We start from the raw sequence: 16,494 nt of genomic DNA, 5'->3' as shown, positions 1-16,494 counted from the left end.
TTTCCTGCCTCACGTTGTCTCCTCTCACCAAGGACCATACCACACCATGCCAAATGGTGCCACCTCCAAGCATGAAAGGTCAGGGATTCATCCACACTGCTGTTCTGCCCAGGTCGCCCTCCCACTCCACCCACGCCCCTCAGACTTCTCCTCACCCCCTCACATCAGTGCCTCAAAAACCCAGCTTCTTATAATAGTAGTATGCCACGGGCATCTTCCTTAACAGTGCATCTATCTGAACACCAATAGCTGGATTGAAGTGGCTTTTAGGTTTGTAGTGCTTTCCAGTCCCCTCACACAGCCTTCCCTTTGTGCTTCCTCTCAACTCCATAGCCTTCAAGGCTCTGCCAGGACCGTCCATCAGGTCATAAACTCAGGACTGCTGTCTTCCATCTAGGAGGCTTTCAGCTTTACTTTTTCATTCTCTGTAGGTTGCACTGGTTAATAAAAAACATGGTTATAAATCAAATACTTTTAGTCATCGATCAAAGAATTAGCTTCAGAGACAGGTGGGTTACTGAGTATGGGCTATCTGCGTATGAGATATAAAAGTTATAATCCCTACATTTTTATCACCTTGGTTGCCAAAAAGTAATAAGACAAGAGTGGTTTTTTAACTCCCACTTGAGAGAATTTTCTCCTTATTTGCCTTCTAATAATGAATATAGAAAGTAAACATGGACGGGTTATATGAATATAAATTAGGAGAAAAAAACGACTTCAGGTAGAACCTACACAAGAATCCTTGGTCCCCAGAGAAGGAAAAAGAGTGCAATAGGATAGTGAGTCAGGTGACAGAGTGTGATAGGACAGTGAGTCAGGTGACAGAGTGTGATAGGACAGTAGAGTGTGATAGGACAGTAAGTCAGATGGTAGATAGAGTGTGATAGGACAGTAGAGTGTGATAGGACAGTGAGTCAGGTGGTAGAGTGTGATAGGACAGTAGAGTGTGATAGGACAGTGAGTCAGGTGGTCTGGCATCACGTGGTCCAGTTGAAGTGTCCTTGTGTTGTAGAGCATGAATTCAAGACTCAGAGAAGTAACTCTCTTCAAGTCAGGCTTTGCGCATTGACCCAAGATGTCCTGCCCTCTGAGCTTGGAGGAGGGAGGCTCCTCCCATTGCTACACTAACTAGAAAGCCACCAGCAGGATCCTGAAGAGAGAAGAGCACATTCCTTTGAGCCTGGAACCCAACAGAGTGGCTCGGGCTGTTTACTCTGGACCTCCTCTGGCTGCCAGCAGATCTTTCCAGTGTCATTTCTTAGCCAGTCTCTGGTGGACGTTGTTTATTTTTCCAGTGTCAGCCACGCGCTCCTAACCCTGAGACCTCACACAGATTGCGGTTAACACTTTACTAGTTTTAGCCTTTCTTCCTTCAGCTGCTGGGATTCCCAAATAAATCAGCCTCATGTCAGAGTCTTCGTCGTCGACTGGAAATCTTACACATTTATCATTAGTTAGCAGGCATGAGAGTGTTCGTGTGGAACTTGTGCCTGGTGGTTTCTGACGCAGGTGCAGCAGCTCTAAGCGCCGTCTCTCCTCTTGTTGTCCCTTCCCTTTGTTTTTTTGAGTGAGAATTGCATTTCCATAACTATACACACACACACACACACACACACACACACACACACACACACACGCACATACAGCGCGATCTTGTTCCGCCTGGCAGAAAAGATCATTTCTTTCCTTCACGAGACCATTTCTCATTGTGCATCTTCAAAGAGAACATTCTAAAAATGTGAACATCTAAGTATGTTTATTGCTCAGCTTATTTAAACACGGTCAGAGAAATTACCACTGAGTGGAAAGTCGTTCCCTCTTACCCTGTCAACATGTCATGTTTGACTCTTGCTCTAGATAGATTATGTAGCAAGTTATTTAACCTCTCGGCTTTAAGACTCGGCGTGACTTTGTCAGGAGGTAAAAGGTCATTACCGTGGAAGAGAGTTATACCTTGTAAAGCACTAGAGACAACTGACAAGGAACTAAAGACTTTTGATGTAACCTGAAGAGGTGAATGCTAAGTTTGCCGCTGCTTTCACTGTCTTTACTGAGAAACTCTAGACACAGGCTTTGACGTAGGTGCTGAGACTGTGCTCTGAGCCATCTCTCCAGCCCTCCCTCCATGTTTTATTAAACACATCACGGCAGTGCAGTCTGGAAACTGAAAGATATACATGGGTTTGGAAAGAACCTCGTTTTCACCACATCAAAAGCTTGGCTGCTTTCCGCCTGAGACTGGCTTTTGAAGCTTGCCTCTCTGTAGCCTTTGTCTTGTCAAACAGATGAAATGTTGACTGGAGGCTTTTTAAACTAGTCTTCCCAAATAATTACACTCGAGACCGTAAATGGAGTTACATTGTCACCTCAAAAATCTCAGTGATGCTCCCTCTGTCCTTGTAATCGAAATAACTACATTTTCATCTGCCCTCTGAGGAACTCATGGTGTCAGCAGAACATGTTAACTGGTGGATAGTCTTACTCCAGTAATTGTGAAGAAACACATCGAGCAAGAGTCTTGGGAGAGCTAGCAAGGGAGAGTAAGGGCAATGAAGTCTGGAGTCATCAGTGAGCCTTGGCTAAGTGACTGAGCCCATGGCCTCCACCGTTAGAATGCTGGCCAGCTCAAATCCTGAAAACTGTTTTCAAAGACTGGTCCATTTTGGGATGTATGTTTATATATGTAAAGTATTTCTGGAAAGAAATGTAGGATGCAGTCAAAATATTCTAGGATTTTATTAGGCTTCCTGATCAAAAAGGGGCCTACTAAGTCATTCTCTGGCACAGACAACTGCATGCTCCCTCCGGGTGCACACTGCCTCTGCCTGGCACTGAGGACCTCATGCTCTTCCAGCACAGGGACTGTATTTATTTATTCAGTTGCTACGGACAATAAATAATCTTTACATTGTTGCCAATTCATTCAACAGATACTTTTTATATACCTATGGCTAGATACTGATGGAGCTAAGTGCCAAGAAAGTGCGCATGAATAGAGGAAGTTCAGTTCTGCCCTATAGGCTGAGCCAAGAGGAGATGCAGAATAGTCCCCAAAGAAGCAGCTTCCTAAGGGAAGGGTAGATGAAAACTGGCTGAGAGTAACACAAACAAGATAGTCCAGATGCTGAGTCTGTGAGCAGACAGTGACCAGCACACGGTGTAGGAGGTGGAGGGAGTCTGTAAGTTCCAATGTCTTGGAGTCCATAGTGAGGAGTTTGCGGCCAATCCTAAGAGAACTGAGGTCGATGGGAACTTTCCCAGCAAGAGGGTAAGTGTGGTATTACTGGTTTTCTGCCTCTGTGTTCCAGTCTAAAGCCCCTTTAAATGGTTCTTGGGGAAATTCAAACATCTCATGATGCTAGCTAGCTGCATCTAGGTGATAAACCAGAGAGATGCCAGGGGATGGGAGTTAGGGTTTGAATGTGGACTGTGCCCACAGGCTCATATGCCTGAACACTGTTTTGAAAGTTATGGAGCCTTCAAGAGATGGAGGCTTACTAGAGAAACTGTGTCCCTAGGGGTGGGCCTTGAGTTTGATAGGCTGGCCCCATTTCCTGTCCATTCTCTGTTAGTGAATGTGGAAGCAGTTTGTCTAGTCACCCGGTATTTCTGACACCTACCTTCCTGCTACAATGTATTTCCTCCAAATACAAGCCAAATTAAAGTCATCTTTCCTAAAGTTGCTTCAGAAGTACTTTGTCCCAATGAAGAGAAAAGTAAAGGATACAGGAATGGAACTTAACCCTTTCCACCCTAAGAGAAAATAACATTGATATGCCTATAGGAAATGGTTTGTGAGTACTTAGTACTCGGTCTGCCAGTTAGTCTTTTTCAAATTTACCCAAACCTGGACATAGCTGGGAAGAGAGAATCTCAACTGAAGAAATGCCGTCATCAGCTGACCCATGGGTTTGTCTGTGGGACATTTTCTCAATTTCTGATTGATGTGGGAGGTCCAGTGCACACCGTGGGCACTCCTATCCCTGGACACAGAGGCCTGGGATACATGAGAAATGTAGCTGAGAAAGCCAAGGAAGCAAGCCAGGAAGTAACCTTCCTCTCTAGATCCTGTTTGGGTCTTTCTTTGACTTCCCTAAGCGATGGTCTGGGACCATAAACCAAATGAACCCTTTGCTCCCCATGTCACTGTTGATCCTTGTGCTTATTACAGCAATAGAAAACAAACCAGGACATCATCAAAACCTCCAAAGGGATCTCTAGATTAGACACAAGTCCCCTGTATTATTTTCAACACTAAACCCAAAGACAGCATTGAAGCTTTGCCCAAAGACAGCATACAGGCTTCTATCCCATTCAGGTTTAAGCAAGTATGTTAGAGCTGCAGAGCTTACTTGGCTAATGGCCCTTGTGCATCCGTAAGTAAATAAGACTTGGCTCCAGATAGCAATTACTGCTGGTACCTCCTCCTTTCATCTCAGGAGACACAGTGAAATTGTAAACACCAATCCAGACACCAGATAGATAGATAGATAGATAGATAGATAGATAGATAGATAGATAGATAGATACATAGATACATAGATACATAGATGCATAGATGCATAGATAGACACATAAATAGATGATAGATAGATAGATAGATAGATAGATAGATAGATAGATAGATAGATAGATAGATCCCCTTCTCCTCCTGGGAATAGAACTTGAATTATTTACCTTAGTCTTTATTGCAGGTGTGTGATCCATGTGGCCTTCCCAAGCCTTTCCTTCACTTCCATGTTAGCAAAGCAGATGTAGTTCAACCTGTCCTCCATGAAGTGAAAGTGTCTACTTGCAAGTCTGGCTCATGCTTAGTGAGCAAGAGGAAGTCCACCATGAGTGCCTTAACCTCTGCCCTTGAGTTTAAAATGTTCTACCAAGGATGAGACAAGACCCTGTCTTCCTTTAGGAATTTCACACATTCAAAGTGCACCTTTGGAAAACCTCCCTCGTGGTGAGGCCCTCCAGTGATTTAGATACAACTTATCTAAAGATAAAGTAGAGAGACTAAACACATGCTCTGAACTGCTGTTGTCTGAGGAATGTTTTCGGTAATACCTGGGAGGGGGCTGCAGGCAGCATGGTTATTTTATCACCCTTCTTCTGCTTTAACAGTCAAGCTACTGCCTGTTTCCTACGTTAAGTCTGCAGTTCAAGGTTCAGTGCATACTTCAGTGCTGAATTAGGCAACGGCATGGGCTCTGTCTATTTTGCTCTAGATTCTAATGTGAATATGTCTGTGACAGATTTACAAAGGTCTTCAGTTAGTATTTTTATTTTTAATCAAGTACCTAAGGAGGGGGAGGGCGATAAAAGCTTACCAGAGAGGCTCAGTGTCTGAGTCAATGTTCTATTGTTGTGAAGAGACACAGTGGTGGTTTAAATGGGTGTGGCCCCTATAGACTCATGTTTGAATGCTTGGCCTATAGGGAATAGCACTATTAGGAGGTGTGATCTTGTTGGAGTAGGTGCCGTCTTGTTGGGGGAAGTATGTTACTGTGAGGGTGGGCTTTGAGGTCTCAGCCAGTTCTCTTCCTACTGCCTGCGAATCAAGATGTACAGCTCTCAGCTTGCTCTCCAGCACCATGTCTGCCTGCACGCCACCAAGCTTCTCGCCATGTCGATGATGGACTAAACCTCTGAAACTGTAAGCCAATCCAAATTAAATGTTTTCCCTTCTAAGAGTTACTGTGGTCATGGTGTCTCTTGACAGCAATAAAACTCTAACTAAAACAGACACCATGACCACAGAAACCCTTAGAAGGGAAAACATTTAACTGGGGCTTGTTTCCAGTTTCAGGGGTTTAGTCCATTGTTATCATGACAGGGAGTAAGACAGCCTGCTAGCAGTCATGGGCTAAAGAAGTTGCTGAGAGTTCTACATTCAGATCTACAGGCAGCAGGGAGAGCCAATGGGCCTGGCTTGGACTTACAAAACCTCAAAGCTTGCCCACAGTGACACACTTCCTCCAACAAAGACACACCTCCTAATCTTTCTCAAATAGTGCCACTCCTTCCCCGAATACCATGCATTAAAAACATTAGTCTGTCAGAACCACACCTATTCAAACTATCACACTCAGCAAAAGTCCTCGTTACAAAAACTATTTGTTAGCACAGACAGAGCAGTTGTCATAAATTTTGCATAGGTGTCTTCACCTTCTGATGGTGCCACCCATTCATTCATTTCCTCCTTTTGATTGTAATGTCCCAAGCATGGGGCTAGAGAGATGGCCTGGTGGTTAGCAATGCTGGTCCTTCATGATAATTATGAAAGCCTTCTGAGGAGAGGCTGCTTCACCTGGTTCAGCCATCTGCTCAGAAGAGTCATTGTTTTCTGGCTTCTCAGCCTTCACTTTTGCCCCTCCTTAGTTGAGAGAAATGTAAGGAATGTGTTAGCTTGTCTTCCAGGTCTGCTTGCCTGGGGTTATAAGATAACACCTTCTTCTGTACACACACCTCGTGTCCAAGTTGAAAGGATAAGGGGAGGTGAACTATGCTGTGGGTAGATTTATCATCTCTGAACGACATAGGCAAATGTTTCTAAGATTGGTTTCATATGATTTAAGAGGCCAGGGGCGCTAGCTGCCTCTAAATATACCTGTCAGATGAAGGAAGAAACATGTATTTGTGTTATACTTCTTAATAAAGGTAGTTAATTTGCAGATATAGCAGTGAAGGAAGATTGCCTTTGGCTTTCCCTGTGGCTTTGTTTTATTACACACGCTGGGGGTAGGATCCAGGGTTTCATACATGTTAGGCAAGTGCTTTCACCACACACACACACACACACACACACACACACACACACAGCCACACCCTGGGAGTTTCTGAGCCATTGCAACATTGTGTAATATCTTACATAAAGTATAAGATTCTCTTTTGGTGTTGGAGGTGTTCAATCTAATTCAATGAAATTTAATACCACCCTTTAATGATGCTAGGAAGCCATGTGAGCTGTATGTTTTTAGACAAACTCTTCTTGAATCTTGTAGAACTATAGACACAATAGTAGACTATCTCTACATGTTCACCTTTGGTTTTGGCTGCTTATAGAATATGCTCTCAATATGGAGACTTTATGCAGTTTCCTGTGAGACTATCTATATTTCAAAAATAAATATTTTTAAGAGGAGTTCCATAATTCATCTCAGATTTTCCTAGTCATCTACTGTCCTTCCGATCTCTGCAGCTGTATCAAGAGTCAAGGGTTGATCATAGAGAGAATCAGAGAAGAGACGATCACAGACTCATCACCAACACAGGAGGAAGTAGAGTTCTTGAAGCAGGACCATGAACCACAAGTAGCATCATTCACATCCATGAGGATGGATGCTAACCTCTTAGCATGAGGTTATTTATTCAGTAAAACCTCAGTTTGTATAGAGAATACCCAAAGCCCTACAAGTAACTAGCACCCAGCCCTTGTCTCCCTAAAGCCTTGGGGACATTGTTTTTTACTAGTCTAGTTTGTAGATTCTAGTCTTTCTGAGTAAAAACAGACTCAAATACTGTGAGTTAAATCTTAATCGAATGCACCAGAAGAAAGCATAAGGCAGATGACATCTCTCTGTTCCATGGTTGGGTCTTAGTGGGGAATCATAAAATGAATACTCAGGCAAAACTTGAAGAAAAAAAAACAACAAAAAGTGTTATGTGTGTGTTTCATTTGGTTGTATTTTTCTGGCTAAGCTTCAACGGGTACCTAGAAGCCATTTATAACCTACACATGGCTTTGTGGATGTAACTCAGCTAACATGCATGAGGCCTCCATTCAGTGTACAGCACCATAAAACACAACGGCATAGATATTTACATACATGAAAGGCAAACCACGACATGTGCATCATCTCAGAGGTAGATAATGAGAGAGACAGAAATAACAGTAATGGTTCCCGTGCCTCTGTTAACAGAGCCTGCCTTCTACTTTGGGGATACCCAGTACTCCGTGGATGAGAGTGCTGGCTACGTGGAGCTACAGGTGTGGAGAACAGGGACTGACCTCTCTAAGCCTTCCAGTGTCACAGTGAGGTCCCGGAAAGCAGAAGCCCCCTCGGCAGATGGTGAGCTGTCTCCTACATCAAATCAGCCTTTTGTGGTGTTCTGCAGCTTCCAACTACTGAACACTTCCCCTGAATGAAACATTCTTAGTGGACCTACCGTCGTAAGGAAAGAGATTTCAGAATTTTAAACCACAGTCTGGGTTGTAACTTAAGATGCAGAGACTAAATTGTGATGCCCATGTGTGCATGGCTTGGTTCTCTGCTTAGCAAAGCTAACATGGCCAACTGTTCTGACATATACAAGGGAGTACTCGCGCCTGCCATCGTCACAGAATCTAACGTCATTCAAGTCTTTCCCAGGAGGACATCTTCAGGCCACATCCTCATTTTAACCAAGTGTACCTGTAAATACTTCAGATTGAGCAGGTTTCCTTTTACACGTTGTTATATAAATTGTCCTAGCTGGGAGAGTCCTGCTTCTTATTCCCGGCTCTGAAGCGCTGGTCATACATACACGTAAGGGCAAATATGGGGCTTAAATTTTTCTTTTTCTTTTTTTTTTTTTTTTTTTAGCTGACTGACAATATGACTTCTGTCATATATACTCATTCATCCTGTGTGACTAAAGTGTGACATAGTACACACATACATCATACAGGCTACTTGTCACCACACAGAACAGGCAAGAGCTGATGGATTTTAAAAGCCATCCAGAGCTCCTAAATTTTTAATACCACCACTGCACCTTCATATTTGTTTAGCCAAATTATTTTTTTCTTTCTTCTTTTCCCCCTTTCTTTGTTTCAGTTTTATTTTATAATTTTTATAGCTGTATAGCCCTGCCTGGCCTGGAACTTACTATGTAGACTAGGTTAATATTGAACTTGTTATGTGGACCCAGCTGACCTTGAATTTGCAAAGATCTGCCTGTCTTTGCTTCCTTGGTGCTGGGATTAAAGGCATACTTGACCAAGCTAAGCCCCATAATAATAATAATAATAATAATAATAATAATAATAATAATAAAAATTCTTTCTTCTTCTTCTTCTTCTTCTTCTTCTTCTTCTTCTTCTTCTTCTTCTTCTTCTTCTTCTTCTTCTTCTTCTTCTTCTTCTTTCTCCTCCTCTTCCTCCTCTTCCTCCTCTTCCTCCTCTTCCTCCTCCTCCTGTTCCTCCTCTTCCTCCTCCTCCTGTTCCTCCTCTTCCTCCTCCTCCTGTTCCTCCTGTTCCTCCTTCTCTTCCTCCTCCTCCTCCTCCTGTTCCTCCTCTTCCTCCTCCTCCTGTTCCTCCTGTTCCTCCTTCTCTTCCTCCTCCTCCTCCTCCTCCTCCTCCTCCTCCTCCTCCTCCTCCTCCTCCTCCTCCTCCTCCTCCTCTTCTTCTTCTTCTTCTTCTTCTTCTTCTTCTTCTTCTTCTTCTTCTCTTTATGAGACAGGGCTCTACAAAGCTCTGGCTGTCCTGGAACTTGCTATGTAGATCAGGCTAGTTTCAAATTTATAAAGGTCCACCTGCCTCTGCCTCTCAAGTGCTGGAATTAAAGGTATGTGCCACTATACACCAGGCAAATTATTCATTTTAAAGAATGAAATTCAAATCAGAGTTGAAGCTGTGCATAAAAAAATAAGAATAAAGAAAACCAAAATGCAAAAGAAACACAAGGAAACATTTTTGTGTGTGTGCATTTAGTTTTATTTGTTTGTTTGTTTGTTTGTTTCCTTGTTTTTGTTTTATTTTGTTTGTTTTGGGGAGGGTTTTTTTTTTTTTTTTTTTTGTTTTGGTTGCTGAAGACTGAGTTCAGGGCTTTGCACTACTCAGCACACAGTTCTCCCTGAGTTACACCTCCAAATGTAAGACATAGAAACTTTGTCTTAATGAACCAAAAAAGACCGACACATTCACAGTTGCACACTAGAAGATAAAATAGGTACAAAATGAAAATGACTCTCACTGCCTTCTGTGAGTGTGAGTGACAGAGACACTTGGCACTGAAATGTGTTGAGTCCTAACTTACAGGTCTATGCCTCAATAAAATAGTCACTCCAAAAACAGAAATAAATAGATATTTATGGATTAAAAACAAAATTTAAAATTATCTATTTTATATGTAACTTTACCATGCATTTGATTGGTATTCTGATTAGTTTATAACTGATTATTAAAGGACTTTAATAAGGACGGAAGAATAATAACATAAAATATAAGAGTATGTGATTAAAATCCAGCCATTGGACATAAGGTCTAGAACTTCATCTTAGATTTACTGAATCAATAACTATGCAGACACCAGTCTTTTCCATCTTGTTAATTACACTTCTCTGTAGGGTTGCTGTTCTCAGTTTCTACAACATTATAAATTCATAGATGTGATTTCTTTTTTTTTATTTACTCTATGTAAATAATGTATCCATTATGATTTTAGCTGGAACAGATTATGTGGGAATCAGTCGCAATTTAGATTTTGCACCTGGCGTCAACATGCAGACTGTTCGCGTGGTCATTCTGGATGACCTGGGACAACCAATACTGGAGGGAATTGAGAAGTTTGAATTGGTTCTTCGCATGCCTATGAATGCTGCCCTTGGCGAGCCCAGCAAGACCACTGTGTCCATAAATGACTCTGCCTCAGACTGTGAGTGACTTTAAACTTTCCCGTTATAAGACTGAGTGTATAAAGATGGCAGGTAGGGTGATAAGCTGTATATTACACCTGTGGGCATTTACTAGGGCTGACACCATAAAGGGCGGCAAACCAGACGGCTTGAACAACAGCAGCTCACCACACTATTAGTGAGAGGCCTAAATGAGAGTCAGCGGGCTTGGTTCCTTCTGAAGCCACAATGGAAAGATGGCACAGGCCTCTCAATGACCTGTAAGTGGCCATCTTGTCCCTGAGACTCTTCTCATCATGTAACTCGTCAGATTCTGCAAGAATGGCTCTCCCTTTGAAATACTGGGCTGGAGTCCATGCTAATGATTTTTTATCTTAATTACCTGCCTACTCTCGAGGCACTCAGAGTATGAGTTCAACAAATGAGATGTTGGCCTGGGAGACACCATTCACTCTATAGAAATACCCCACGTCTTCTTTACTCCTGCTCATTTGGATAGAATTAAACAGTCTCTAAAGACTAATCTTATATTTTAAAGAACAATGTGGTATTATCATTGGTGACTTGAATGGCTCAAACTTTCTTTACCACAGGGCAGAGCTGTGTGGTTCTTCACGGACCTTTGAGGATCCATGGTCTTTACCTCCTTCCACTCTGCCATTTCTATCACCCAGCCACACCACAGATTCTCTAACCAAATGTCAAATACATTGTTGTTGTGTGACACTACTCCTAAGGAGACCAAAGTAAGGACACCACCAGTGTCCAATTGGTCGCCCCTATAAATAGTTCTATTGGGGTTACCTATAGTAGCAGAAATGACTCAAAGACAAATGCAGCATCATAGCCCATCCTCACAAATGCTGAGACCCTAGAGCACACTGCACAGCCTGCAGGCAGCTCAACAGGATGGAGATGTCATGGTGGGAAAGTGCCCTTTAAGATAGCACTTTCTAAAATGGTAGGAAAGTGTCCCTTCTAGGTGATGTGCTTGGTCTCTGCCTCTTCCAGGTAGCTCAGCGTCTCTGAGAATGTCTCTTACTGCTTATATATGATTGGGAAGTATGTGTATAGGGTGCAGGGCAATGAATCTGGTCAGTTTCAGGGACTTCCTGGAGCCTTTGGGTTGTTCACTCCCAGAACTTAAGAAGCTTCCTTGTATTATGTGATGTTTCGCCTCCACTCAGAACGTCCTGTTGTTCATCTACCTTTTAACATCCATTATCTCAGTGAGCTTCCCTCCAAGGTAGACATTTGCCTAGGAGAAAAATGTTATACAAAAGTTGTTTGTAGCAAGCCTCTCTAAATATCATCACTGAAAACAGAAATCTGGGCACTTTTCTACCATGATGCTTCCAAGCAAGCTTGGAAGAAAGGAATCTGTTCTCAATGAGACCTGTGTCTGACTGGTCTAGCTTCAGTGTCACCTAAAACTAACACCTCACACACTCACCAGCTTTCCCTATCATTCATTCCTGCATCAAAGGTAACGATGTGTACAATATTTAATGTTCTTCGTATCAAGAACATCTGAAGGCACGTGACACAAATGCCTGAAGGCCTCTGGTTTGATCTCCTTCCTAAGCTCTCACTGCACGTGCTCATTCTACAAAAGAGGTCGATGAATATCACAACAACAAAAAAATAAAAACATTTACAGTGGTCTCTCGGGGTCAAAATGTTGGCAAGTAACTGGGAGGGAGGTGCTACTCTCCTCATTCATTGTCATAGTCTCTACATTAAACTTATCTTCTGAAATGTCGGTTTTAATCAAAGGACTGTTCTGTTCATTTGGACCCACGGGTTTATTTTTTCTTACAGTGCCTAAAATGCAATTCAAAGAAAGAATGTACACTTGCAGCGAAAATGACGGACGTGTAGTTGCAATGATCTACAGGAGTGGCGACATCCAGCACAGGTCTTCCGTGAGATGCTACACGAGGCAGGGGTCTGCCCAGGTGATGATGGACTTTGAGGAGCGCCCAAATACTGACATTTCCACAGTCACATTCCTCCCTGGTATGTGTGAGCTTAAAAATGTTTTAGATCTTTTATCATATTAATTTATTTTGTGTGTATGGGTAAGGGGAAGGGGCGTGTGCATGCCAGAGCTGACAGGTGACGTCAGAAGATAAGTCTTAGGAGTTGGGATTTCTCTCCCTTCCTCCATGTGCATCTGGAGAACTGAACTCAAGTCATTAAGTTTATGGACACAGTGCCTTAAGCCCTTGAAATTTTTATATGTAATTTAAGGACAACAAACATGCACTACAGAAAACCCAGTAAAATCAAGTTTCCTGATTTTCCAACAAGCTTATAACATGAGTTTATGTGCACTGTAAGATAAGGTGTATGCATTGGGACAGCTTCAGTAGACAGCCGTGGGCTTTCTTTATTAACCTTTTGATTTCTAATCATGTATTTTATTGTTAGTTCAGAACTCAGCAGACAAGAATTTATCAAACATGCAAATGTCATGAGGCTAGAAATTAAAATTAATTTTGAAATGTTATCAAACAAAATGTATCTCACCTTTTTGATGTACATCAGTGTCTTCATATTTTACATTACTTTGTCCTAACCATGTAATTTTATGGAATATGTCCTAATGAGAAGAAGCACAGACATGTGGAAAGTTTATATTGGCGGAGTCTTGAGAATGGTTTAAGTTGTCAACAGTAAGGATCACTTTTTTTTTTTTTTTTAATATTTGTGCATCCATCTGCTATATCCTATATCTGTTAATATGTTTTTTAAAAAAATTTAATGAGATTGAGGAAATCGGAGCCATAATATTGGTCCCAGTTGTGAGAGGCAAGGTTCTAATTGTTTTGGGTCGATGCCCCCCTGTTCAATAAGCCAGAAGTCAGTCACATGAAAAGCTAGTGTAGTCATGTTGACAAGGACCAATCCGCAGTGATCTTTTGGCAAACTTCCCCGCCACAGTTCTGGAAATGCATGCACAAAACTGGCATTTCCTTTTTACCTTTGCTTTCTAAGGTGGGTGCTGGGCTGTAAAGAGAGAAATGACAGAGACCCTTATGAAAATATGGGCCTAGATCCAAATAGTCACATAGTCAGCAAATGTTTATTCCAGGCTTACTGTGAACAGCGTTCTTCTTTGCCCTGGTAGAGCGGGGCACAGGGGCACCCTCCCTCCCTCTTCTGCTTTGTTCTAGTTGTTGGCCTGTCCTTCTAGAATGTGTCACTGTCCTTTGCTCCAGGTGAGACGGAGAAGCCGTGTGTACTTGAGCTGATGGATGACGATCTCTATGAGGGCGTGGAGGAGCTGCGCCTGGTACTTGGCACGCCACAGGGCAGCTCTGCCTTTGGAGCTGCAGTCGGCGAGCAGAACGAAACCCTGATAAAGATCCAGGATGATGCTGACAGTAAGCAGTCACTGACTTTCTGACAGTGACTCTGGAACCGAAGCCCACTCCCCACTCTCCACCCCTGAGTTCCCAGGTGGCTCAGAACAGCACCCCTCTTTCTCAGGAGGACCTGCGAACAACTGAGTCCCTATACATTGCCTTTATGTCTACCGAGTCCTGAGCCTCTCCATGCTCCTTCTCAGTGGCCTGCTCTTGTAAGCTCTTTGGGACAAATAGACAACTCACAGTCCATGGTTCAGTGACTCCTAGTATGGATCTAGGATACATTTAACATGTCTCCTTCAACCATCACATTAATATTGAAGCAACAGAGAATGGCCCAGAGTGTAACAATAATAAAAGTCCTTCATGTGAAAGGAAACAAAAATGGAGAGAAATGCCCACACCTACCTCCCCTTCCCAGCAACTTCCATTTCTCTGTTTTCCCCGTTCTTAGGAGCTATTATCAAATTTGGAGAAACCAAATTTAGTGTCACTGAACCCAGTGGACCAGGAGAGTCCATGGTTGTCAAAATTCCGGTGATCCGCCAAGGAGACACCTCAAAGGTGTCCATTGTGAGAGTCCACACCAAGGATGGCTCCGCTACCTCTGGAGAGGATTATCATCCGGTGTCAGAAGGTATGGGTCTTCCAGGGTCTGTCAGACGGATCAGGGTTTGTCAGACCTGGGAGCTTAAGGAAGAGAGGTGAGAATGAATGAGTGCTTTTAAATTTCCTCTGGGAATATAAAGAGCCGTCTCTAGAATTTTCTCTCAGAGAATTTTTGAGGATTGATGTGTGTGTGTGTGTGTGTGTGTGTGTGTGTGTGTGTGTGTGTGTGTTGAGACTACTGACTGTCCGTGAGTCTTACTTCCATTCAATGGTCGGTCAGGTGTTGCAGCATACGATTGCTGTGAGTTTGAAAGTGCATGATAACCACAGTGAATAGCTTCAGTCAAATGCTAAAACTGGACAGCTCTTTGCTAACAGGGGACCATGAAAAGATAATAAAATACCAGCCAGAGCAGCACATGTCGGATTGTCCACCATTTACGTTTCTGTGCTAGTAAAGCAATGGACACTCCCTTCTCCATGTTATTTACTGACAGCATAAACATAAATTCTGCTTATCAACAAACTATTCCTACCTTTCTACCTCTTCTCCCCAGAGGCCATTAGTTCTTGTCAATCACAACACGCCAGGCTTTCACCTTGATTTTCTGACTCACTAACAAAATGTTAAAAGTGGCTGGCAGGTGTTATCGAATCAGTAACAAAATCAATACATAACAGAAACATACTAATTTCTACAAAGGAGCTTCTTTTCCTTTGTGTAAACAGTCAGTGTTATTCCCAGGTTTTGAAGTACATCATATGTAATTCCAGAGCTGTGAAAACAAAACCTATTTACTACAAAATTACAAAGTTTGAAGTCAGTCTTTTCTATGATGAACAGATTTTACATGAAAAAAAAAAAAACCTTCTGAATATCACTGTATAACCTTCAAAAAGAAATTGTTTAACTTAGGAACAAAGTTATTCTTTTAGTGAACAGAGTAAAATTATAAATATGTAGCGAACTAACACATGAAGTCAAATAAAGTTAAACAATGCTAAATCCATGTAGGTATCAAGTAGCCCCTTAAACACCAGCTGACTGTTTATAATAAAAATTTGACATATTACTTTCATATGACATGTTTTATATGTTTTTCATTTTGTAATCTAAATCGGGGTCGTGCCTAATCAAATAGGAAAAAATATTACCATAATAGTTGAACTCTCGTTCCATGAAACAAAATGACAGAGCAAGGGAAATGTCAGACTCTTAAGTCTCATCTGGAAAACACACATCAAGTATCAATGATTGAAATGCTGGAGAAGCATTATGTTGAAACTTCTTAGACGTTTGGTTTGTATAACTCAGGGGTTTGTAAAACTTGAATGCTTCCAACGTGAAGCCTAGTGATGAAAGTAAATGGAACTGGGGAAAAGGAAAAGGCTGGACTGTTGGTCAACCAGAAAATCCACTGTGGAGAAAAGCCCCAGGAGCCGTCAGCTGACAGTTACCGCGCAACAAAGCACACTCAAGTATGTGTGTTTTCCTGGGAAATTTCACAACACCTTTAGCGTAAGAAAGTAACTTTTAAAAGACACAGCACACAGACCAAGCCAAATTATTTTATAGCATCCCATTGTGTACACCAAATCTACACAACAAAATTTGCTTTTAAAAATTAAAAGTCAATTTGTAGGCCAGAAATAACTACCTGTTCTCATTTTCTTATGTCTCGGGGGCTAAAAAAAAAAATCCAAGACTATTGTCTAAAAAGGCTAATGATGGGGAGAAAAAGTTGTATCCAGAATCGGAAGGAAAATTTTAATTGTACTAATTAGCAGCTAAATTTTTTTTTTTTTTTTTTTTTTTTTTTTTTTTTTTTTTTTTTTTGGTTTTTCGAGACAGGGTTTCTCTGTATAGCCCTAGCTGTCCTGGAACTCACTCTGTAGACCA

At 42.0% G+C, this 16,494-nt stretch overlaps 1 protein-coding gene across 2 annotated transcripts in view; it reads left to right on the top strand.

Moving 5' to 3' along the window:
* Frem2 (FRAS1 related extracellular matrix 2) overlaps positions 1 to 16,494 on the top strand; it is a 131,827-nt gene that overhangs the window by 87,794 nt on the left and 27,539 nt on the right. For both annotated transcript variants that reach the window (XM_034500651.2, XM_076932361.1), the window contains exons 7-11: positions 7,917 to 8,066; positions 10,422 to 10,631; positions 12,433 to 12,630; positions 13,836 to 14,000; positions 14,440 to 14,622. In XM_034500651.2, coding sequence (XP_034356542.1) covers positions 7,917 to 8,066; positions 10,422 to 10,631; positions 12,433 to 12,630; positions 13,836 to 14,000; positions 14,440 to 14,622 — 906 coding nt within the window. The remainder of the gene's footprint in view (positions 1 to 7,916; positions 8,067 to 10,421; positions 10,632 to 12,432; positions 12,631 to 13,835; positions 14,001 to 14,439; positions 14,623 to 16,494) is intronic.

The sequence above is a fragment of the Arvicanthis niloticus genome, chromosome 4 (genome assembly GCF_011762505.2).
Source record: "Arvicanthis niloticus isolate mArvNil1 chromosome 4, mArvNil1.pat.X, whole genome shotgun sequence".
In the NCBI taxonomy this organism is placed as follows: Eukaryota; Metazoa; Chordata; class Mammalia; order Rodentia; family Muridae; genus Arvicanthis; species Arvicanthis niloticus.
The sequence above is the reverse complement of the archived record's forward strand: the minus strand, read 5'-3'. Positions and strand labels throughout refer to the sequence as shown.